The sequence below is a fragment of the Haplochromis burtoni genome, unplaced genomic scaffold, assembly GCF_018398535.1.
Source record: "Haplochromis burtoni strain Fernald_Lab_line unplaced genomic scaffold, NCSU_Asbu1 Contig_95, whole genome shotgun sequence".
NCBI lineage: Eukaryota > Metazoa > Chordata > Actinopteri > Cichliformes > Cichlidae > Haplochromis > Haplochromis burtoni.
The window spans coordinates 39,332-63,553 of record NW_024582456.1 but is presented as its reverse complement, the minus strand read 5'-3'; the positions used below and the strand labels follow the sequence as shown (position 1 = coordinate 63,553).

The 24,222-nt window shown below is 40.5% G+C and overlaps 2 protein-coding genes across 6 annotated transcripts; one reads left to right on the top strand and one right to left on the bottom strand.

The window, feature by feature from the left end:
* Positions 1-901: 901 nt before the first annotated feature.
* On the bottom strand, positions 902-4,982 carry LOC102288555 (calcium release-activated calcium channel protein 1). The gene is made up of 2 exons (XM_005926875.3): positions 4,623-4,982; positions 902-3,617 (listed from the first exon to the last, which is right to left on the bottom strand). Exons 1-2 carry the CDS (start codon positions 4,734-4,736, stop codon positions 3,069-3,071), a joined length of 663 nt encoding a protein of 220 aa, XP_005926937.1. The 5' UTR covers positions 4,737-4,982; the 3' UTR covers positions 902-3,068.
* Positions 4,983-10,740: 5,758 nt separating this feature from the next.
* kdm2ba (lysine (K)-specific demethylase 2Ba) lies at positions 10,741-22,799 on the top strand. 5 transcript variants are annotated; one of them, XM_014335047.2, is made up of 11 exons: positions 10,741-10,876; positions 14,203-14,427; positions 14,559-14,702; positions 15,603-15,689; positions 16,035-16,325; positions 17,710-18,524; positions 18,698-18,861; positions 18,949-19,110; positions 19,515-19,733; positions 19,814-19,887; positions 21,537-21,690. In XM_014335047.2, exons 1-11 carry the CDS (start codon positions 10,823-10,825, stop codon positions 21,549-21,551), a joined length of 2,250 nt encoding a protein of 749 aa, XP_014190533.1. In that variant the 5' UTR covers positions 10,741-10,822; the 3' UTR covers positions 21,552-21,690. The 5 variants fall into 5 exon arrangements, with proteins under 5 accessions (XP_014190533.1, XP_005927081.1, XP_014190532.1 ...); XM_042222771.1 differs by lacking the exon at positions 19,814-19,887 and adding an exon at positions 13,222-13,299 and having other exon boundaries at positions 10,807-10,876; positions 21,537-22,799; XM_005927019.3 differs by lacking the exon at positions 19,814-19,887 and having other exon boundaries at positions 16,044-16,325; positions 21,537-22,799.
* Positions 22,800-24,222: the final 1,423 nt, after the last annotated feature.

The window sequence follows — 24,222 nt, the reverse complement described above, 5'->3', positions numbered from 1 at the left end:
AGCTGCTATGTTTGATATTATACAGTACATGGATCAGTACGGTAAAAATGAAAAAAATTAAACAAAGGATACACCTTTTTATTTAAAATGAAGTGACATGTGCAGGTATTAATATAAAAACATGTATTTCCTGGTCATTGTCTCTAGATAATGTCTACATTATATGCAGTGCAGGATCAGCCTTTGTTTTTTTGTTTGTTTTTTTGTTTTACAGAGTCAGGTAAGATAGCCTACTGCACCGTTGATTACATAATTGCAGCATTTTCATTACTTTCATCTCAAAGTTGGAATAAATACTAAATAATAACAGCCAACAAAATAATAAAAGAATAATATTGATACTCTTATGGGATTAAGGTGTTATCCTTAACTTACACATCACCTTCTAAACCAAGCATTTATAAGGTATTTATAAGTGATGTCTTTATGGTTTGCCGTTTGCAGTTGGTGCTTCTTTAACATACCGCAGTTTTATTTTATTTGTGCCGTCTTGTGTTGTGGCACTTCTTAAATGGGGTGACCAAAATACATGTCAGTTGCAAAGTACACCTGCACAAATCCAAGATAAAGGTCAGATTGAAAAGCACATTACCTTAACAGCGGCTACTATTACTGTTGCTAGTTAATATTATTAGTTTGTAACTATAGTATCAGGTAACCCATTTTTATGATTCACAGGTCATTTGTGGGAATAAAACTCTTGAGTGGGAAAATGGAGAGAGGAAGAACCAAGCCTGTGCTGCACTTAGAGAGCTCTGCCAACTATGAAACCATGCACAACTTCAGCAGAAAAGCAACAAAGTGCTAATGGTCTCAAAGAATGCAGACAAAAGTCAGCAAGACAGGGGGGGGGGATTTCTCTGTCTTGGCTTCAGCACTGTAAGCTCCACTCGTCCTCCATTTTTGGACATTTCCTGTGTGGTTTCCCATTAGATGTTGTAATTTTGACAGATTACAATGTTTCCTCATGTATTCCTGTTTTATACATCCACATGGCTACACGGACAACACTGAACACACAATTAAAAAAATAATGAGAACAAATCTTTTTTTTTATTTTGCAAACTGGCAAAAAAACCCAAAACCAACATCCTGATAATTCTCAACACTTCATGAAGCTTCAAGCTTTTTCATGAGCTGTTAACGGCACGCATAAGCAAAAGTTACTATGTTCACTTCAAAGTTGTACACTGACAAAAGCAGTTTACACACACACACACACACATATATATATAATGCAGAAAAATTAACCACAGTGACCACCTTCACCTGCATTGCTGTGTTTTTAAAGAAGGCACAAGTGGTAATTCCCATCTTACATGTTTCACGGAGGGAGTGTGCACCATTTACCGAAATAAAACAGACTTCACTTAACTCCCGATAAAACAACAACAACAAAAACAGCAAATTCAACTTAAGCAAAGAAAAACATCAACACCATTTTACTGAACTGTCTGTGAACTATTCCCAACAGTCTTTGGTTTCTGCTACGTGTCACACAGATTTTATCACCCGGTCAGGACAATTTGAATGCAAATGTGGTCTACAGTTACTGCAGTCCCATGACTCAGTATAAACCATGTCCACAGATTGCAAGTTAACAATAAAACAGTGTTACATTGATAGAAACACAGCATTACAAGCACCAGTAAATTAAAAAAAACAACAACATAATTTTTCCCAAAGAGGGAAAAAAAAGTTTCCTCCAATATTTTAAATCATGTTGTGAAAGAAGATACTACGTGTACAATGTCCTGAAATTACATTTCTGTTGTGACACTATTCTACATATCAATATTACAGTAAAAACTACAAAGAAAGTGACCAAACCCGTGTAAAACAATAAAGCAGTACAGTACATAGCGTACTTAAATACATCTATGACCCAAACAGGGTGAACATGCTCAATGCTAAAAGCTAACACAAGAACAAACACTCAATATTTTCATGCAACATAACATTGTAATAACACATTCAAAAACAATTTTTTGAAACCAGTGGCCACCTGTGGATTTTACAGTATATTGCAAGAGTCATTTAACATGAAGAAAATATCCATGTTACAAAGGGATAACACATTTATTTCTACTCAAATATCCATACCGCAGTAACACACTCCTGAACGCAGACTGGTTAAAAGCACACACTGACACATGTTCTTTTCCATCAGATTGCACACAAATACTGTTGGTTTATATTGTACTCTTCTTTATCAAAGACTTACAGAGCTCCCAAGGATTATGAAAACAGCAATTTTTAAATTAAAAAGTAAGAAAAGTTTGACTCAAAAGTATGTGTAAGAGTGGCAAACTAAAAAAGCCACTAAGGTTTGGCTTGGAGATATTTCTACAGAAAGCCTAATTTGGTAAACATGATAGTGGCATAAGGTCAGTCAGTCAAGAACCAGAAAACCTGTAGGTAAATGCAACAGTAGGCTGGAGTTTTACAGTATACGCAGAGAGCAAAAAGAACCCGAGTGTGCTGCTCAGATCAATTTAGTACAATACAAACAGAAAACTGATGAAATTTTAGAACTGGGTAACAACAGAGTTCCCAGATTTCTTTTCAGTAAAAATTTAAACAAATTCCTGAACATGTTGAGTCATATTACAAACTTCCTCGTTTTTAGCCCATCTTACTCCGATCAACAGTTTTCTGCTGCTGTTATAACTTAAGAGAACTTAGTTTCTATATTTTTCTCACATGAACTCAGTATTTGATGTAAAAAGCTAAACACGTTAGGGGATCATCCCAACGCATTGAAATGCTCATGTGAAGATCTTTAGAAAGTCCTATTCTATTAGTGTTAGTCTATGGTAGCCTAAAAGGTCGTCCTTTAAGGCTACCATAGACTAAGTTATGATGATACTGATGATGATGTTTTCAGCTGAGAGCCAAGCATTTACAAAGAAACTACAAAGAGTAAAATTACCGGATAATTTAGTCAGCATGCAGTATCAAAGAAATGTACAGTAGAAGAAGATTTCTAAAAACAAGCATCTGGATAAAGTAAAAATAGAGGTTCTACTCTGGTTTTGCTGAAAGTCCCTGCTGTTGTCTGCGTGTACTCAGGGAAAATGGACAGCGGCCTTCAGGTCGTCGTTCTCAGCCCTGTTCTCCAGCTGGTTCTGGAGCCGAATGACCTGCTCCAGGTCTCTGATCTGTCTGTCCGTTTTATGACTGACGAGCGTGCGGTAAAAGTGGACAGCGAACATGATAAAAACAAGTCCAAATGGCACCATGATGCAGGTGGAAGCTATGGCCGCAGCCACGCCAGGACTTATGGTGTCATTTTTCTCATCTGCGTTGCTTTTGAGGGGTAAGAACTTCACCCAGCACAAGAGCACCACCTCCGTCAGGAAGAGGAGGGTACCGATAACTGTGGAGAAAGCCCAGGCCAGTTCTATGTGGCGGTGCATGCGCTCATGGGGAGATTCGTTGACAGAGTTGAGGTTGTGAACATTGCTGACAGCCTCCAGGTTGGGCAGGATGCAGGTGCTGATCATGAGGGCAAAGAGGTGCACTGCAACCAGAACGGTGGTACAGGCGCTGAAGGCTATCAGCAGCCCTGGAGGGTACTCGTAATCCCGCTCCAGCTGTACCTCCACCATGGCAACCTAAGAATATCAAAAAGGAAACAGCTCCGTTAGGTGAAAAAGAGATAGTAGCTGACTACTAAGAGGAATCAGAATTCTTGACCTGAGAGAAAAATGTTTGTAACAAATTAGGAAGTGCTGGAATTAAACCAGAGTGTCACAGTTTGCACAAATAACCGGAAACAAGGTGAATACCCCACTAAAAGTCTATTCTGTCAAACCTAATATTGAGACAGAGAGACAAACAGAGAGCTGTGTATGTAATCCTTTATGCTGCATAACTTAAACTTACTCGACATCAGTAGCACATTTGCTACGGCTGTTATATATACAACCACTATAAATATAGTACTGCTTTTCACAAAAGAATCCCAGGCCACCCAAGAGTATCTTGTGTGTACAGGTATATTTTATAAACAGAACTGTTTACAAGTGTTCTGGTATTTTTGAATACCTGTGGAGCTTCTTACTGCAGATGCATCCCTGGCCAAGAGTTACTGTACATCATAATTTTTGCATCAGGAAGGGGGAAGGAAGCTCCTTCTATGTGTTAGGCTTTTAGTTTTACAAAAAACATTTGTTGATTCATTGTAACTGCATGTCGTTAAATTAAAAACAAACATTTGGGGGCACTATAGGCTATTATTTTCAAAACTTTTCATGTGTTATTTTTTTCTTGTTTCTTATGTATTTTAACGCTCCTCCGCGGACTACTTATTAAAGCGGAAGATAAACCTGGACTTTTAGGGGTGGCGCAGGCGAGCCCCCACTAAATTTCCACGAAGTTTTGCTCTCAGTGCGCAGGTATTACAGTCCCGCAATGTGGGACGTGCAATGGAAGCCAAATATGACAAGCCTACACTAGTAACCCGTAGACTTCCAGTAAACAAAACGGTCATTTATGCTAAGTATCAGTGCACCGTAGCTGTCATTAGGCCTGTAACACGGTCACGGTCCTTCAAAACTAAATAAATAAATTGTGCCTCACGTAAACTATCTGCAGCGTCAAATTAAAATGTAACTTACCATTGCGAAGCCCGACAAGAGAGCCGAAGTGCGACTGGTTGCTTTCAGTTTGGCTCGGCTCAAGTAGAGTTTTCTCCAGGACAGAGCCTGCATTGAGTGCTCGTTCAGGCTCATTGCGAAGTAATTTTTGTTATGAATATATCGTTACAAACTGGTATGAGCTACAGGACGGTGCTCGATGACACGTGAAATTCGCGCGCGGGGAAGGCTGTTCCAGGGGGATCCAACATCTAACTACAGCAAAAAAATAAAGATAGGAAACTTTACCAAAAAGAAAAAAGTTTTCCCTCAACAGCTGACCGACTGTCAGAGTCTATCAGGAAACAAGATACCCACAATCCAACGCACCGCAGAGGCGCTGCCGGCTGCTGCAGATCGCCGCCCTGTGTTTAGCGCCGTGCGATTCTGCAAACTGTGATATCGATCAAATACCAAGTAAACACGGGGACAATATTGGCGAAACAGATATAATTTTACTCTATAAAGAAAGCGTACGTAGGGGAGAGCAGTGTCTCATGACTCATGAGACGAATCATCCAGTTCTGAACGTACTGGGCTAAAATCACTGTGGTTAAGGCAACAAAACACACCTTTCAGCTTTTCATGTATTTTGAAACTAGTTTTTTTTCCTCGGAGATTGTAAAGAAGAGGACTCCCTTACTACTATTTATATTATAATTTGTATTGCATTTTAGGACCTTTTACTTTATTAAAAGCACCTTATCTAGCACTTTATTTAGCATTGCACTTTAAATATAGATTTTGCACATGAAGAACATTTGCACACAGGAAGTTTAATTATTTATTGAATATTTATTGTGTATTTTAAAATCAGTTGATCGCCTTTGTTCCAGGTCCTGCACAGCTGCTCCTCATCAAGAAATGTGGTTGTCTGTGAGGAGAAAGAAATTGTGATTGAGAGAAAATAAGGTTTAACAGTAAGGAAAACTAACGTCAATGTGAAAATTAAGCAGTAAACGTGGTGCAAAGAAGGGATGTGATTACTCACCTTTCTTTCCTGTGTCCTCTTCAGGGTGTTTGGGCAAATGTTGTCCCGGGGGTCCAGACACTATTTAAAGGGTCCGGGAGAGGCCATGGGTTAAGGGAGTGTGGGGAATCTTTTGTGCTTGGGTTTTTTCTTTTTTGGTGTTTTAAATAAGATATAATGTATGTATTAATATGTATTAATGTGAAAATGTAAATGTATTTATATATTTATTTATTGAAATTGATGTATTGTATAATGTGGTAAAAGGTTGGGATTTGAGAACTCACCTGCTAGTGGAATAATGGTTTAGCCTGTGACAGCTGAAAGTATTTAAGGCTGCTAGCTGTCATTGGATGCAGTTTTGTGAGGTGAGCTATACTATGAATAAATTCTTTGTTCCACTATACTTGTCTTGGTGTGCCTCATTGTTACAAGTGGTGACAGAAGTGTGTCGTTCACGCTACAGTGAGAAAATAATGACAAGAGGTGGAAGAAAGCTGGAGATCTGGATATGTGAGCGTGACCCAAAGACGGCAAAGGAAGCAGCTAGCCTCATTGAGGTTTTCACTTCCACCAGAAAGGGAAGCAAGAGCACCTACTTGAGCTGGGAGACCCACTATGCTAAACCAAGTAAGCCCAGTGGGGGTGAAGAGGACTCTGGTCAAGTTCAGGCTAGAAATCCTTCTAGTTCCTAGCAGCTCCCTTCCCAAAGACCTCACAATGTTAAGAAATCTTTTAAGTCTTCAGTTCAGGATATTAAATGTTATCACTGTCATAACTTTGGCCATTCGAACCATTTCTCACTCACCATCGATAACTCCACAGTTTTCCCTTCTCCTCAGGTTAAGAGCCTTGGTGTCATCCTAGACAGTTCACTTTCCTATAAATCTCACATCAATAATCTCACCCGTTCTGCCTACTTCCATCTACGCAACATTAACAGATTACTTCCTTCTCTTTCCACCCAGTCTACGTCCATTCTTGTCCTCAGTCTTGTTACCTCCCAAATTGACTACTGCAATTCTCTTCTGCATGGTCTCCCCCAAAAATCCCTCCATAAGCTTCAACTGGTTCAGAACTCTGCTGCTTGCATTATCACCAGAACCCCCTCCTACCAGTACATCACCCCCTGTTCTTTAGGAACTTCACTGGCTCCCTGTGAAATTCCAGATAATATTCAAACTTCTTCTGCTCACCTTCAAGGCCATTCATAACCTCGCTCCTCCTTACCTTTCTAACCTGTTAAGCACTACCTGTTCTGCCCGTTCACTTCGATCTTCTTCTTCTATCCATCTTGCTGTACCCTCACCACCATGGGAAGCAGAGCTTTCAGCTGCTCTGCTCCCAGGCTGTGGAACGCTCTACCCCCAGAAATAAGAAACAATGGTTCTCTCCCCCAGTTTAAATCCCAACTCAAAATCCATCTGTTCAAATCTGCATATTCACTGTGAATCCACTGTTTGTTAATTTTATCTTGTGCTTTTGTTTTATTGTTCTTATTTTGTCATTGTTCTATTATGTGTTTTATCCTATTGTAAAGTGTCCTTGGGTGACTTGAAAGGCGCTCATAAATAAAATTTATTATTATTATTATTATTATTATTATTATTATACACAACATTTTGCCATGCCCTTAAATCAAAACCATCTTTTGTGTGCAGTTCCAAGACCAGCCAAAGAGCCATTAGGAAAGAAAGCTTATATTGTCCCTGTTTTAATTTATGGGCGTAAAGAAGAAGCTTTGCTTTGAAACTCTTGTACATTCTAGTTTGAATTCAGGGGAAAATCTAAGTGATGAATCTAGAGGCTCACTTCCTCTAGATATGACAGCAGAACCATTGAAACCCTGTCATGTAGGCACAAGACCATAAAGTGCAAAGAAAATGATCTAAGAGCTACCCCCCCCCCCTTTTTCTTTCTTCCTTTCTTTCTTTCTTTCTTTCTTTCTTTCTTTCTTTCTTTCTTTCTTTTTTTTTTTTGAGGAGTCTCTGGAAACAGAGAACGGAAAAGGTCAAAGGCTCAGGGGAAAACGGTACACCATGGTTTCCCAAGCCAAATAACCAGCTTGAGTTTGACAATCCCTCAGATTTAGGTGCACTCCAAAGAAGCGACCCTACTCTAAAACCCTGGTTTGAGAAGGTAACAGAGGTAGAGGGAGCTAGTCAAGGTCAGGTAAGATCTTGTAGACATTGTTTACTTAATTAAAGGAGGCATCTTGTACCGGGAAAAAGAGGAAGTGTGAGGCGGTAGCACTCCCACAACAATTCAGAAACAAAGTTACGGATTTAGGCCATTCAATTCCATGGGCAGGTCATATGGCTTTTCTCAAAACACTGAATAGGATCAGCAGCAGTTTTGTGTGGCTAGGGATGTATGTCCAGGTTTCCAGTCCTTCTCAGTTCCGATGACAAAAAAGGAAGGTGAGAGGTTTTCTGGGTCTGGTAGGCTGGTGCAGAAAATTCATATTTTATTTTGCAGAGCGATCCACTGCACTGAATGACCTCACAAAGGGTTCAGCCCCCGACAAAGTGTGTTGGACAGAATGTGAGCATGCATTCAGAGAGCTCAAGGAAGCAGTATGCACACATTCAGTTCTATACAGCCCAGACTTCAGCAAGCCATTCATCTTGTAAACAGATGCTTCAGAAGTAGGCCTTGGAGCTGTGCTTCAGCAAGATGGTGAAAGAAGGCCTGTGGTGTTTCTGAGTCGGAAATTACCTGACAGGGAGACGAGGTATTCGACAGTGGAGAAAGTGTTTGGCCATGAAAATGGGCTATTGAGATCTTGAGGTATTATCTTCTGGGACATCACTTCACTCTAGAGACTGATCGCTGTGCCCTCCAGTAGTCGAACCGCATGAGGGATGCAAATGCTTGCATTGCAGGATAGTACCTGTCTTTGCAGCATCATGACTTTACGGTCCTGTACAGGCCAGGGAAGTCAAATGTGGTTACTGACTGTTTATCCAGGATGACAGAGGACTGAAGCACTTTGCACTTAAGAGAGGGGAGGAAATGTAAGGAAGAGGACTCCCTTACTACTATTCATATTATAATTTGTGTAGCACTTTAGGAGCACCTTTTACTGTATTAAAAGCAACTTATCCAGCACTTTATTTAGCATTGCACTTTAAACATAGATTTGCACATGAAGAACATTTGCACACAAGAAGTTTAAGTGTGATTGTGTGTGAGTCAAAAATTTGAAGTAAAGGTGGTGCAAAGAGGATATGATTACTAACCTGTCTTTCCTGTGTCCTTTTCAGGGTGTTTGGGCAAATGCTTCCCCGGGGGTCCAGACACCATTTAAAGGTTCCGGGAGAGGCCATGGGTTAAGGCTTGGGTTTCTTGGGTTTTTTGAGGGTTTTGTTTGTTTGTTTATGAAAATGTAAAATGTATTTGTATGTTTATTTATTGAAATTGATGTATTTAAGGCTGCTAGTTGTCATTAGATACAGTTTTGTGTGGAGAGCTATACTGTGAATACATGCTTCGTTCCACTATCTTGGTCTTCCTCACTGTAAATCCAGCCGCAAAAGGCCGCACTGTTACAGAGATGTAGAATATAAACACATCTGTCTGGAAAGCACTTTGGGTCTGCTCTTGTTTAAATTTGCCATGAAATATAAATAAAAAGGACATGACAAAGTTCAAACATTTTTTCATATTGTGTTTGAAGTATTTTATTTCAGTTTCCTAAATATACAGATAATAGTAATTTAACACAATTCAGTGGGCTACATATTCAACTTAGAGGATGGAAACAAAGTATCAATCCTGCTATGCAACTTCAAGATGAGAATTTACAAATATCTGGTAAATCACAAATCTTTCAAAGTTTCTTGTTATCTTTAAAAAGGATATTACACAATGATAATGCAATGAATTTAAAAACAAGCTACAATACAAATTTAAAATATAAACATTTCTGCTTTGGTGCAGCAGGTCCTTTTAGTGAGGTTTCAGTCAGAAAGTTTTGCAACACTTGAATAACCACAAGGTAACCACTTGTATATTTCCTGGCATTCAGTAGGCGGACGCACACTTTTTGTATCAGTGGGGGGATCTAGTTGTGGTACTTCTCTGTGAACTGCCAGAGTAGTCTGCCAGTGGGAGGGGAAACCATTCGGGGGCCAGACATAGCACAACCAAACATCTCACAGAGAATATTAGAAATGTTACTTTTTGCTTTATGTTGAACTGCTCCTGTGTCGTGAATACACTGACCTATGAATCTGTTCTTACACCGTCAGGAGCCCTAGACAAGATAATTCCAAAGCCATTACACTGTAGCTGGAGCAAACTGAGTTTCAACACTGGGTGGCGTCAATATGTTCATGTTCAATCTTTACACACACATTCTTGCTTTACATAACTCTGTGTTTAATCATCATAATTATATAACTAACCAAACAATGAGTAATACATACTTCACGTTGTGTTGAATCTGCTGTCAGGTAGGCTAAATCAGATAAGAAAGACAGTTCTTGACTGGGAAATCAAAGTGCTGTTTTTCACTTTTAGTTTAAGAGTGTTTACATCTAGCTACATTAGGTGAACTTTATACACTGTACATACATGGCTGTATAGTTGGGAATATTTTTAAAGTTTCAATTATTAAAAGTAAACACATTATCACCTTATCAACATTTGATGACAAACGCCTGAATAAACTCACTGAGTGTTTTTGAAGTTTAATGCCATTTGTAAACTGCTAAGCCCATAAGGATTAAAAGGTTAAACGCATTAAATAAACCTTTGAAGAATTTGTTCTGCCACTGAGTCATACAGCCCATAGACTGCCTACAAACGCCAAGACAAAAGCAAAGACGGACGAGTGTGGGAGGGAGACATCTTGTTTTACCTGCTTATCTTTACTTCCTGTTTCATCGACGTTGCGTTAACATGCCACGTTAATTACATTTAGCCGATTTTATTGTCATATGGATAGGGTGTTAATACAATAACGAACCATCCCAGAAACCTGTATATTTGTTAAATTTCTGTACAACCCTCTGCGTTTACGTTTCTTTCCAATACATTTTGAATTATAGTTGTGTCGTTTAGGTTTTTTACGTCAGTTTTGATATTTCCTATGGTTCGTGAACGCAGCCTGCAGAAGCTGCCTGTGTGTGTTTGGTGTGAAGGAGGGGGGGACGAACTTAGCTTGTTCAGCCATGTTAGTTTTCTCAAACGATGAGAGAGAGGAGACATGGCCTTGTCACTGAGCGGAGACGATGAGGAATATGATTCAGAATCTGAGCAGGTATTTTAATTTCGTGAACTCTACTTTGCTCTGTATGCTTCTCGATTTAAAAAAAGGGTTTTGACGTTTTTTCCTTTTCGTCAGTTACTTCAGGTGAATGTTTGTATCCGCTTTTCCTCTCTCTATGTAGGTTAGTCGGGTTGAAAGGAGAAGGTGTGTTTTAAACCTTATTCTTCGGTCAGCCAGGTAATAGCGAATAAACACAAAGCTAAATATTTGTACACATTTAAAAGAACTGGAGTTCCTCCTTTTTGTGTTCCGTGACCGTCCAAAAACATACCGTGTCCTCGCCTCCTAGACACCATCTATCTTGTTAGCCACAACCGACCCATTTTTGTACTGACCACCTCTTAATAGCGAGCAGCCTCATCCAGTGAGGTTACAGATCCGCGGCTGTGACCACAACCTCGTTATCATCCACTACCTTAACGGTGAAGGCCATCCGACTTTATGCTGGCCAACTTATGATTTTATCGTGCACTTTGGTTAACCTGCTATATCGAAACTGTTTTTCATGTGATTGATTTCCTCTCACTTCCAAAACTTGTCCCACAACTCTGCGCCTTTAAGAAAGCTTTAGTCAAAAACGTTGAGGAAGCAGGGACAGAGAAAGGGGGTGGGGGTGGGGAGAGGGTAACAATGAAGTGCCTCTACTTCTGTTACTTAGTAGTCCAGTGGCCCCAAACTGGGCAAATGGGTTTGATTTTTAACAGAAATAAAGCTTTAATGTGGCTTACAGGGGGGGACTTCTCATGAGTGGCATGGAGTGCATGCTCATTTGAGGTCAGCAGCATGGATACTTTCTCACAGGGCTCATTAGATATTGCACAAGTCTCTCCAGCACACAGTTGGCATGTACAGTTCAAGAGAAATGGGAGAAGTGCTGATGTAAGCGTCAGACGCCTGCTCTTACACAATGTTTATATCCACAACACTCACAAGCAGTGTAGCATCAAAGATCATATTTTGAAGTCTTCTGTTGTGACATATTATAGGGAGAGCAGCACATGTTATTTGTGCTAATTGAGCCCGGGCAGCAGATGAAGGCAAACGTGAGTTTCACTCGCTGACATCCACGCTGATGCTGAGTCAGAAGATTGTGTCACAGCAATATGGGCCATGTTTTTATTTGCAGGGCTCAGCAGCCAATTAGTGTCTGTGCAGAGACAGTGGATCTGTAGCGTAGTGGTTTACACATTTGGCTACTAAGTGATCATGGGAGGAGATACATCTGGGATTAAAAAAAAAGCAGCCAAATAAAATTTGGAGACATGGAGGGAATGGAGGACATGTCAGTTTTTTGTTGTGGTTTTAGACTTTGCATGGACTTTATTTGCTCAGAGACTCGGCCTTACTTTAGATATGCTATGTGAGACAAAGTCGTGTGAGATAAGGTTAGGGAAATGGTGAGGTATCAGCCACACCTGCAGCAACAGCACCTGTCCTTTCTTCTGTGTTTCTTTCTCATATTTCCGTATTAGTCAGATGGATTAATGGAAAGCTTGGCACCATGAAAATAAGCTTTGCCTGGTTTGATCATTTAGCCTGGTTTTGCATAGATGCTCTGTCAGCAGCAGCAGCAGGCAAAGAACAACTTCTTGAGCTGACAGCAACACAACAGAAGAAACTCTGTTATGTAAAGGGATAGATCTAACAACGCGTTCCAAAATCCTCTTGGGGGAAAACGCTCCAAAGAGCAGTTTCTGTTAAACAAGAAGAAACATGTTGTCACTGTTGTTATTAGCAATTTGCCGTGAAGCTTCTTTAGCACATATTTAGGGCTGGTTTCTCCACTCCTTCCAGTGAATATCATTCAGAAAGCAAGAGTGACGTTATCGTTCGCCTGGAACATCTTGTTTTACCTGTCTGCAACGCCTCAGTATCATCTTCCACATAAGACAACCGCAGAGGCTTGAATGATCTTAATTTATTGTAATTTGGTGTTTTATACAAATGAATGGAGTAATAATTGGTCAAAGAGCTGAAATGAGCCGTTGTGCGTGGGCCGTGTGTGATTTCAGTAATAGAATAAGAATAGATGACATCAGGAAAGTGCTCAGAGCACAAATCATAGCTCCACTCTGAGCTTATTTTTATCCATCTCTCTCAGTTTTTTATTCAAACAGTTGCCATCAGAGAGGCAAATGTGTTGCCTAGGTAACCTCTCCTCCTGTGTGATTTGTCTTATTTTCATAGTGCTTTATATTGCCCTGCCATGGCAACAGGGAAGAGAGTAAGAAGGAGATGTGAGAAAATCACAAAATGAATTAAGGTTTCAGGATTCAGTTAGATAATTGGTTGCTTAAATTTCAGTCTGATCGTTAAATTACTGTTTTTATTTTTAGTCCACAGCATCACACAGTTGCTGCTTCCAGTGACTCAAATAAGAAGATTTGGAGTATGCTTTTGTCACAATTCTCAAGGTGACACCCTTAACCCTAAGCTTAACATGCACTGTGAGGACACAATTTCATTGACATGCCTACATTATGGGTACAGTTCAGTTTATATAGCGCCAAATCGCAACAGAAATTGCCTCAAGGTGCTTCATATCGTAAGGTAGAGACACTACCCTGATCACAGCTTTGTTTTTCTTTTTTTAATTGTTAACTTGATTTAGAGTGAGTACTAGTTAACCCAGTAGCCAAGAAGCAAATCATTTGTTTAATCAGTAACACAATAATTGTATATCAAAAGCCTACAAACACCACTTATGTGTCGTTAATGTTCCATCCAATAGGAATCCAGTACTTTTTAAAGCAAAAACATGCAAATATTCACTGATTCCAGTTTCTAAAATGTGAGAACTTTTTACTTGAAATGGTAATCTGAATACCTTAATTTGGGGTTATTTTGAGAGATCATGATCAACTTTTCAGATATTTTGTTTACAAAATAATTACCGTACTTAGGAAATATTAAGGGAAATTAATTGATGAAAATTAATATTAATTGCTGCTTAAGTATAAACTGTTTCCACATGGCTCTGTTTGCTGAAGGATAGTAAAATCCCAAGTTCAAGGTGGAACTAAACTAAATTCCTTGTTTAGTTAAGGAATTTTTTAGTAGCTGGGTCATATGACTCACATGTAATTAAGCAGCAGCAAGAATAGCCTATAAATAAATACATAATGCATGCATCACAGTTTGATGGCAGTGCCAGTTTGATTGGATTCCTTGTGCTGATTACTGTTATTTCAGCCGTTTGGTCTGATATCTGTTCACCTGTTAGCTTGCTTAAAGGTCCTGTGTCCATGTTCTCAATGACAGAGAGTCTCTTCATTTTGAGTTATCATCTAATGTCTCTTACGTTTTTTGCCTTCCAGCAGCGGGCAGCTAACCGGCCCAAACCCAAAATGGGGACGTCGTCAGCTGTTAAGCTGCCGTCCAACCGCAGCTCCTCTGGAGCCCGCCGCAGGAGGACACGCTGCAGAAAGTGCGAGGCGTGCTTGCGGTCTGAATGCGGGGAGTGTCACTTCTGTAAGGACATGAAGAAGTTTGGTGGACCAGGGCGCATGAAGCAGTCCTGCATCATGAGACAGTGCATCGCGGTGAGTCAGTAGAGCTTTAGAGCCAAAATTATCCATGAAGACATGTAACACTGTCAGCTTTGTTTTTCCAAAGCATTCACTGCTTAATAAACTTTATTTCTGCTTGTTTTTTCTTTTTTCGCCCCATGCAGCCTGTGTTGCCCCACACAGCAGTGTGTGTAGTGTGCAAAGAAGCCGGGAAGGAGGACACACTGGAGGATGAGGAGGACAAGTTTAACTTTATGCTGATGGAGTGCTCCATCTGCAATGAGATCGTCCATCCCAACTGCCTGAAGGTACAGAAGGGCGCCTACGTTGGGAACAGCTGAACAACTCCACCTCATCATTACAGTCATTGTGACGGTGACTCACACTGTTGCAGTAATGTGCCAGGAATCTCAGATCATTGTAACATGACAGGAGTGACTCAGGCAGTTGAATCGCAGTCAGAGGAGATAATTGGGTAGAAATGTTGATGTTTACATAACGCTAAAAAAACTTTGTTTGTGATGTGGATCTTAAGATTTTACGGCTCCGACATGACACCATCACGCTGAGGGTTTCACTGAACACACGCTTAAGAAAGCTTAAGAGGTCAGGAGTTTAAAAACAAACTCTCAGATTAAAAAAGAAACTGTATTAGATCATGACCAAAAAGGGCAACACACTGCACACACCCTGTTTGTAACCTGTTATGCGAAAACACAATTTGCTATTTGCATATGTTTGGTCAAACCAGTTTTTGAAGCATGGTCTGCATGTTTGTTTTGCATGCAAGAGCTAAGAATTTTTAATGCCATCAGCTAAATTCCTAAAAAGAGTAGAAAACAAACAAAACAGAAAAAAGAGGCTGCCTCTTTGTGCCTCGTTACAGGTTTTTCCTAGCTGTTTTATTGTCTTGTTGCAGAATATATTTGGAACCTCATACAGCAGTTTAGATTTGTAACAGCATATTTAGGCCGAGTTGAGCTCTTTAACTGTTTATACTTCCCTTTTCTGAGTAATCCATGAAGCAAGAGTTGGCATGTTTAACAGCGACTGAGGTTAAACTGTGCTGACCTGCCTAACAAGTACGCGTCACAACAGCCACTTTCACTTCCCTTGCCTTGTTTGCATTAAACACACTGAACACAAGACTAAGCGAGAGCTGGCAGTTCAAGTTGAAATCCGACTCATTTGGCCGTTGTTTTTATCAGGTGTGCGACGCTTCGGGGGTGGTGAATGATGAACTCCCTAACTGCTGGGAATGTCCTAAATGCAACCATGCTGGAAAGAGTGGAAAAGTGAGTACAAATATGTGTGTGTCACGGTTTTTATGTCAAGTTTCAGCTCATCAAGTGTGTTTTGGAAACAAAAGAGAATTAATTAGCATTACAGAGTTTTTGTTGCTTTCATTATTTCAATATTCGGTTAAAGCGTGTGTTGATCAACTTGCCACTTCCTGTTTATACTTTTGTCATCTTTCACATGTGGCAGTGAAGCAGGAAACCTCTGACTGCTGTGTCTTTTATGTTCTCGGTCACATTGATTTTGTTTATTAAACCATAGGAGCACTTTTAGGAACAGCGTCTTTTTCTTGTCAATATAGGCTAAAGGTATAAAGTTGTCTCGCAATTATTGTCCCTTTGGCATTGAAGCAAAAAAGGGGCCCGGGGTTCAAGTATGCCTCCAACCTCCCTGGCTCTTTGCTGAGGGAACAGAAGCCTGTGACAAAGGAGGAAGGGGACGCTTCTTCAGCAACTAAGAGGAGGTCAGACAAAGAGGAGACACCCAGGTACCGACCCGAGGAGTCTCTCAGCCGCCAGCCGCCGGTGCTTTCACCCAGCAACCTGCCACGGCCCCGGCCCGAGGACAAACTGAGGAAAAAGAGGAAGCTGTTTGATGATGATGAGGAAGAGGATCTCAGTGTGAGGAAGAAGGTTTGTATAATAATGTACAGTGTGTAAATGGAGCAGTATTTTGGGGGCTCTAGAGTGCGACCAAATTGGTCACATTTGAAAGTGCAGGTGGATAGAATTCCGCACAAAGACGTAAACACAGAGTGTGGACCCGACGCATCAGAATCAGTTTTCTCTTTCTTGGCTTTCTTACCCGACAGCACGTACACGGACACCCCATTGTGGCTGAAAGCCGACAGCTCACTGATTCTGATGCGTCGGCGGGTCCGCGCGGTGTTTAAGTCTTTTTTGTGCTAGATTCTGAGCTGCAGGTTTTGTCTCTCTCCAACCAAAATTCACTGAACCAGCAACAAAAGAAGCAACAAACTACGATTCACATTTGATGAATGTCGTCATTAATTCCCTCTGACTTTTGCTGTATTGCTTCCACCATGATAAAATCACACTTCATGCACAGCTTTCTCTCTCTGTGTACTTTAAGAATAGTTTCCCATCTCAAATCTCTGTTTTCGCCATTATTAATTCGCTTAATTACCCACCAAACTACTGCTGTTTACAGCGCTGTCTGACGCTTTTTTTATTTTATTTTAATGACCTCAGACAAGAGAGGGCAGCAACTTCTGCTGTTCAATACTGAAGAAATTTAAACTTTTTAAAATTATGCAAAATTGCAGAATATTTTTAAGGTTATCTGCTATAAAACACCAGACTGTCTGAGGCAAAACTGAATTGAATCCAATCGGGACCTTGTAAATCTGAATCGAAAGGATTATAGAAATCAATGATGATACCCAGCCCTAGTGAGTAGCCTAGGCCTGACAGAAGTGGATGTAGCTGTGGGTAATAAGATGTAAAAAGAACTATTGATAACTTTTTTGTTAAGGCCTGATCCGTCTGAAATTCATAGCCAGTGCTCTGACAAGGAGCCATCATTCTCTGAACCCGAAAAAGCACAGTGTATCCAGAAAACACATTATGTGCTGCGATAAATGCACTGCCCAAGTGTCCCCTCTCCCCACTGCCTTTCAGTGGCAGGCAGCAGCAAACAGGTCGCCAGAGGAGGCCGATGTGATGATTCATTTTAACATTGTCTACAAAGTTACCAAAGAGTGCCAAAGCACTGCAAGCACAAACACTTTTTCAGTAACTTATCTTTCTTGTAGAACTGTGCTCCAAATAAAGAACCTTGTGTTGACAAGATTGTTAGTTAATCATTTCTAAATCAATATTGTCTGTATGGACAGCAATATTCCCTCCCAAAAAGTGCACATGTAAAACTGCAGTGTTAAGTGATGCAGTTGAAAAATGTGGGTGCGCCCAACTTTTAGGTGTATCAGTGCAAACGTGGCGAAAAGATCTAGAGCCCTGACATGTGGTTTTGTTTTTGTTTTTTTTGTTTCTCCAGGAAAGGTCAGATGATCCTTATTTTTCCAAACTTCTTCAACAAATCAAGAGAGAAGAGGATGATGAAGATGTTGAAGAAGAGGATGAAGATGGAAGGGAGCCTCTTTTCCAGAGCGGTGTAGAGAGGAAAGGGCGCTCTGGAGACCCTGAAGATGATGTGGATTACAGGGACTCCAAGAGCGACCTTTTGAATCTCAGCCTTAGAACACCGGTTGGAGACAGTGACCAGTCTCACTGTAGCTCTCCACAGGCCGGCCCCAGCAGTGAGGGCGGGAGCGAGACCCAGGAAAAAGGCCCGCGTCCAAAGGCTCGGCGTAAGCGGCGTTTACCTAACAGAGAGCTGAGTCGGGAACTGAGCAAAGCACTTACCCAGGAAATCCAGAAGACCGAGGACTGCATGGCCAATGAGAACCGGCAACCACTGAAGCCTGAACCAGAGACGGAAAACGAGGAACCCAAGAAGCTGTTCTGCAACGGCAATGAGCTCGGGGATCAGAGGGCCCACCTCAAGACCAAAGAGATGAATGGGAACTCCTGGGAGCTGCGACACTTCTACCCAAGTCAGATCACTCCGCTGGGCTTCAACAGGAGCACTCCGACAACCCGGCCGGTTCCTCCGCGCTCTCCACCCAAGTGTGTCCAAATGGAGCGGCACGTTATTCGGCCCCCTCCCATAAGCCCGCCTCCCGACAGACTGCCTCTAAAAGATGGAAAAGCACACATTATCCAGCGAGAGCTCTGGATGAAGATATTCCGCTATCTCACACACCAGGAGCTGTGTGTGTGCATGAGAGTGTGCAAGACGTGGAACAGATGGTAAATGCACAGCACTATCTCAACAGTGATTTAAAATATATTTCTGATGTTAACAGTTAGTGCAGAAGAGAAAAAAACCCTCTGAAATGTGGAGGAGCAGTTACAGTTTGGTTTAGAGTGTTCTGCCTTGACACAAAGACCTGACATTCAACACAAATCTTTATTTCTGCTAGGTGTTGTGACAAGAGACTCTGGACAAAGATAGATCTGAACCGCTGCACCTCAATCACCCCACTCATGCTAAGTGGGATTATCCGCCGACAGCCAGTCTCCCTGGACCTCAGCTGGACCAACATTTCCAAGAAACAATTAAGCTGGCTTATTAACAGACTGCCAGGTACTTAACTATAAGGGATTTTTGATCTAAGGTTACAGAACCCCCACCCCCCAAATCAGTGTTTTAAAGTGCCACTATATGTTTTAGGTCTGCGAGTGTTAAGGCTGTCAGGTTGCTCCTGGGCTGCTGTGTCTGCACTCTGCACCTCCAGCTGCCCTCTGCTGCGCACTCTCGATGTGCAGTGGGTGGAGGGACTCAAAGATGCACAGATGAGGGACCTCCTCTCCCCTACCACAGATAACAGACCAGGTAAAGCACAACTACTATCATAAATGTGCCCGTTTCTCCTACCTGTCATGCTGTTATGCATAAATGACACTCAAAGTTAAGTTTTAACAGCTGCAACATAAACACAGTTACTAATCATTTCACATTAACTTGCGTAAGTGTTAATGTTAAAACTCTTAGGTACTCAGTTACACATTGCTAACTATTTTATAGAGCCACTCTTGGAGTGGGAAGCTTTTCAGTAGCTGAAAAGGTTATTGCTCTCATTCCAAACCCCAAAATAGATTTTTCCAGGAGGCGCTGCTTTAGATTTACGTTTTCAAACTGAAACACAAGCCTGAACTTGAATGTCAGAGACTTTTAGAATCTTGAGGTGTTGATCAAATTTAAAATTGTTACTTTTTATTTGACCAACTAACTAACAGGCCAGCTGGATAACCGCTGCAAGTTGCGAAACGTGGAGGAACTGAGGTTAGCGGGGCTGGACATCACCGACACGTCTTTACGCCTCATAAGTCGACAGATGCCTTTGCTCTCCAGGCTGGACCTTAGCTACTGCAACCATATCAATGACCAGTCAGTCAACCTGCTGACAGCAGCAGGGACCACAACCAGAGATTCCCTCACAGAAATCAACCTCTCAGGTGAGATGTTGAATCAGAGCGTGGAGTCATGGGAATATACAGGCATCAGGCTTTTTCATGTTTGTTTTTTTTTCCAGCAGGCTTGCATACAAGTTCAGCTGGGCGGCTGAATTCAAATAAATGGCACACTTCCTGTCCTTTAAATAACCTGATGGTCAGTCTAAACTCATACTTCAATATAATAACACAGAAAGCACCTCTGTTAGAACAAAATAGAACTTGTCATAAGACATACAATGATTGATATTTTTATTGAGACTGGGTGTGTCTGTTTCCAGTGTCTCAAGTGTTTGTATTGTTTGTGTTAGTGTCTCTTTTGGGTGCCAAAATAAAAACAAACAAACATTGAAACTAATAAAACAAAACTGAAACAAGTAAACCAACTCTGTAAAATAAACTGCAGTCAAAATAAGTGTTTAAAATTATATAGAAGTTTTCAAAAGTAATGGAAAATACAAGACAATAACAACTCTTGTGTTAACCACAGAGGAAGAAGGCGAAATAGGGGGTTTTGCTAAAGCATCGATATTAGCCACTAAATTATTTAAATGCTGTGGGTTGTGCTTGATTGTTCCAGGAAATTATATACTTGGACTTGAGATGAATAAATAGATTAGTATACTTAGCATTGGTTAGTTTACTTCCTTTAATATGCTGCTTTTAGCATTTCAGCTACTGTGCACTTAGCTTGTGTTTTTTTTTTTGATTTGAATTAGCAACGGTACTCAGAATTACAATCTTCTTTACTGTCATTGTGTAAAATGTAAAAAACAAGACAAAATGCAATGCTTTGCAAATATTGTAAATGCATATTTTATTCATAACAGAACATAGATGACATCTCAAATGTTTAAAATAAGAAAATGTTACAATTGTAAGAAAAATATTAGCTTGTTTTGAATCGGATGGCAACAAAATGTCTCAGAAAACTAGGACATGTACTTGGCATTGTTGTGGTGGGAGCAAATGTTGTTCTAAAAGCTGTATATAGCTTTCAGCATTGATTGTGCCTTTCCAGATGTGCAAGCTGCCAGTTCCATAGGCACTAAAGTCCGCCCATACCGTCACAGATGGTAGTAAGCTGGATGACAAGCCCTCTCCTCTTTAGTCCAGAAAATCAGGTGTCCATGGTTTTTAAAAATAATTTGACATTTTGATTTTTCTGACCACATAACAGTTTTGCTCTCAATGACAGAATCATGCCTGTTTTTAGTGCTGTACCACCTGAGGGCCAGGAGATAACAGGCATCCGATATTAATTGTTGATCTTGTCTGCTGTGAGGAGATTTCTCCAGAATTGTGAGGGCAGTGTTTTGTAAAGCCTGTCTTCACTTCTAAAGAACTCGAAGTGTCTCTTTAAGATGCACTTTTAATAACTAGACATTACTGGCCTGTTGCCAATTAACCTAATTAGTTTAAAAATATTCCCTCAGCTGCTTCTTCTTAGTACCACTTACTGTTTTGGCCTTTTGTTGCCTCCATCCCAATGTTTGAGTTTTTGTGAGACACGTTGCTGCCATCAAATTAAAAATGAGGTAATATTTTTCTTAAAATTGCACATTTTCTCAGTTTTTTGTGTACTGTTTTGAAAAAAGGAAATGCACGAGATCTGCAGATCATTGCTTTCTGCTTTTATTTACATTTTAGTCCCAGCCTTATCAAAGTCCCCGGTTTACATTTATAACAATAAAGCCCAGTTTTTGAATGCCAGATGTGATTAGTCTGGAGACGTATACATTTTTAAATTAGCAGGACTGACAGTTTTCTGTTCTTCTAACCCTTTTTCCTTGCCTCATTTTTCAGTGTGTAACAGAGTAACGGACCATTCCTTAAATTTCTTCAAGCGCTGCGGAAGCATCTGTCAGATAGACCTTCGCTTCTGCAAGCAGGTGACCAAGGCAGCCTGTGAAAGGTTCATCGCAGAGATGTCTGTGAGTGTACCATTTAAATTGAAAGAGGACAAATTGCTGCAGAAGATAAGCTAGTTCCCAACAGGGCAAACAATAAAAGGACTTCAAAGATGGTCTTTGCACTTAATGGAACAACTGGTCCTGTGATAAGTCTCTGAATCACTGTCAGTAAACTGAAGTGAAAGATTGAGGTTGACTGGATGGAAGCCTTGAAGTCTAATGTCAGGAGGTGACAAACATTCACTGGACGTGTTAAGAAGAGATGGCATGCATGTGTTTCTTTTGAGACTGTACTTTTATAAAGACCTGCTTGTAATTGACTCCTGGGTTATTTTTATTCCTTAAATATTTGAAAAACAGTATTTTTATAGCAGCAACATTTCATGAGTTTACAGTGTCTCAGGAACTATTATCACAGAGAGACTGTACCGTGAACTGAAAATGATCTCCTTCAGTTTGCCCTCTTGTAACAGTCTGCGTGCCAAAATGTACATTTGAATTTAACATCACTTCAGTATCAGAGAAATAAAATAGCATGTACAATATATCTGATCATAAAAATATTTAGAATGTCTTTTTGATGAAGATAAAAAAAAAATTAAAAAAAGATAAACAAATTTCATATTCTGTTACACCCTCATGCCTTCAGTTACATTACTACTTTAAACTGTGGAGTGTTTTTGCTTTATGGGGTTTTCAACAATATTTCAATATTAATTTATTGATTGTTTTTTATTACTGTTTGTATTTATTCAGTAAGTTGACATAGGTGTGTCACATAGCTGGGTCAAATAATTAGTACAAGTAATTTATCAGGGTGATTTAAGCCTGTTGCAGCTCCCAGCGGGTGAAGTTCAACACCCAAAAGTTAGTAACAGGAAGCTGACTGTCCCAGCAACTGTGAAACTGACTTTGTGATAATACAGTAATCCCCCACACATCTGTTTTCACCTGGTTCTGGTTTATATAATCTGCTAACGCTGACCTTTGCAAATAACTCATTTGCATAGTTTTGAACCTATACTCCCTACAGTAGGTGTTGTATTTTGGTTGTTGTGCTGTAATTGATCACCTCAGGTGAATGTGATGTTTATATTTGTAAATCCAAAAATGATGTGCTAATATGCATTAAAAGAATTTCATTTGTACCATTAAAGCGAGGCTTTGCTCTTTTCTCCATATTCTCACAGGGCTAATAGATTTTACCTAATTTGTACATTTGGCACAAGCCTGTAGTTTGTACTGTTGCCTCACAGCAAGGTGGTCCTGGGTTTGAATCCACCATCTGTTCGTGGTCTTTCTCCAGCTTTCTTCCACAGTCCAAAGACATGCAGTTAGGTTCATTGGTGCTTCTAAATGACCCATAAGTGTGAATGAATGCCTGCCTCACTGTTAGTCGTGTGAAAGACTGGCAACCTGTCCAGTGTGTACCCCACGTTTCACCCTATGACATCTGGCATAGGATCCAGCCCCCTCATGACAGATGGGTGGATGACTTGCAAAAAAGTCATTTTTGTTTGCCAAATATCAGAGAAATACAATAAGAGGGTTTAAAATCATTTTCTTTTTACCACTTTTTGAAGTTGTGAAATCAGATCAAGTTAACTTTTGTTTGTGTTTAAGTTGTAAGAAATTATTGGATTGATTTGTTTATATTTTTTCACAAATTTAACACCATACAATTTTAGAAAAGTAAGAAGTGTGTTCTAAAACATACCTCTCATCGCCACCCAGGCCTTGTCTTGAACAATTTTTTTTGTGTTTGGAACTTAAAAGGCTGTGACATGATCACTTCCTCAGTAATCATTAGCCAGGACAGTATTCCCACATTCACATTGCCCACATTCAGGTCCAGACCAAAAAGGCTAGGCAGCGCCTGTATCACCTACGACAACTGAGGAAGTTCAGGGTCTCTCCAAAGATCCTCAGGATTTTTTATACAGGCGCTGTGGAGAGCATCCTCACACAGAACATGACATCGTGGTTTGGGAACAGCTGTGTGAAGGACCAAAAAGCTCTCCAGAGAGTGATCCGTACAGCAGAACGCTGCTGCAGGATTCCTCTCCCCCCGCTTCAGGACACCTACACCAGGAGATGCCGGACTAGAGCAGCGCAGATACTGAAGGACCCGTCCCATCCTGGCAACAAACTGTTCCAACTTCTGCAATCTGGTAGAAGGTTCCACATCTTCCGGGCAAGGAAGGAGGCAAGGAGCTTCTATCCCCAAGCCATCCGTGCCCTAAACACACACACCCGCCCTCTCACATAATCTATAATTGACTGAGACAGGACTCTTCCAGACACTAAACCAAGGCACAATGTACATTTCAATTCCTTTAATTTTAAATATGTTTATATTGTCTATCCTGTAAAATAGTCAGATGTCTATTCATATTAATGTACAGAATTCACCTGCTTGCTGCTACTACTGCACATTCACCCAAAAAATAATTTTCCCCCCCCCCCAATTTTTTTGCACATGTCGAGGGGCGTGTCAGGCTACATTTCACTGTGTGTTATACTTGTATAACTATGCATGTGACAAATAAAGAACCTTGAACCAGTAAAAGACACATGCT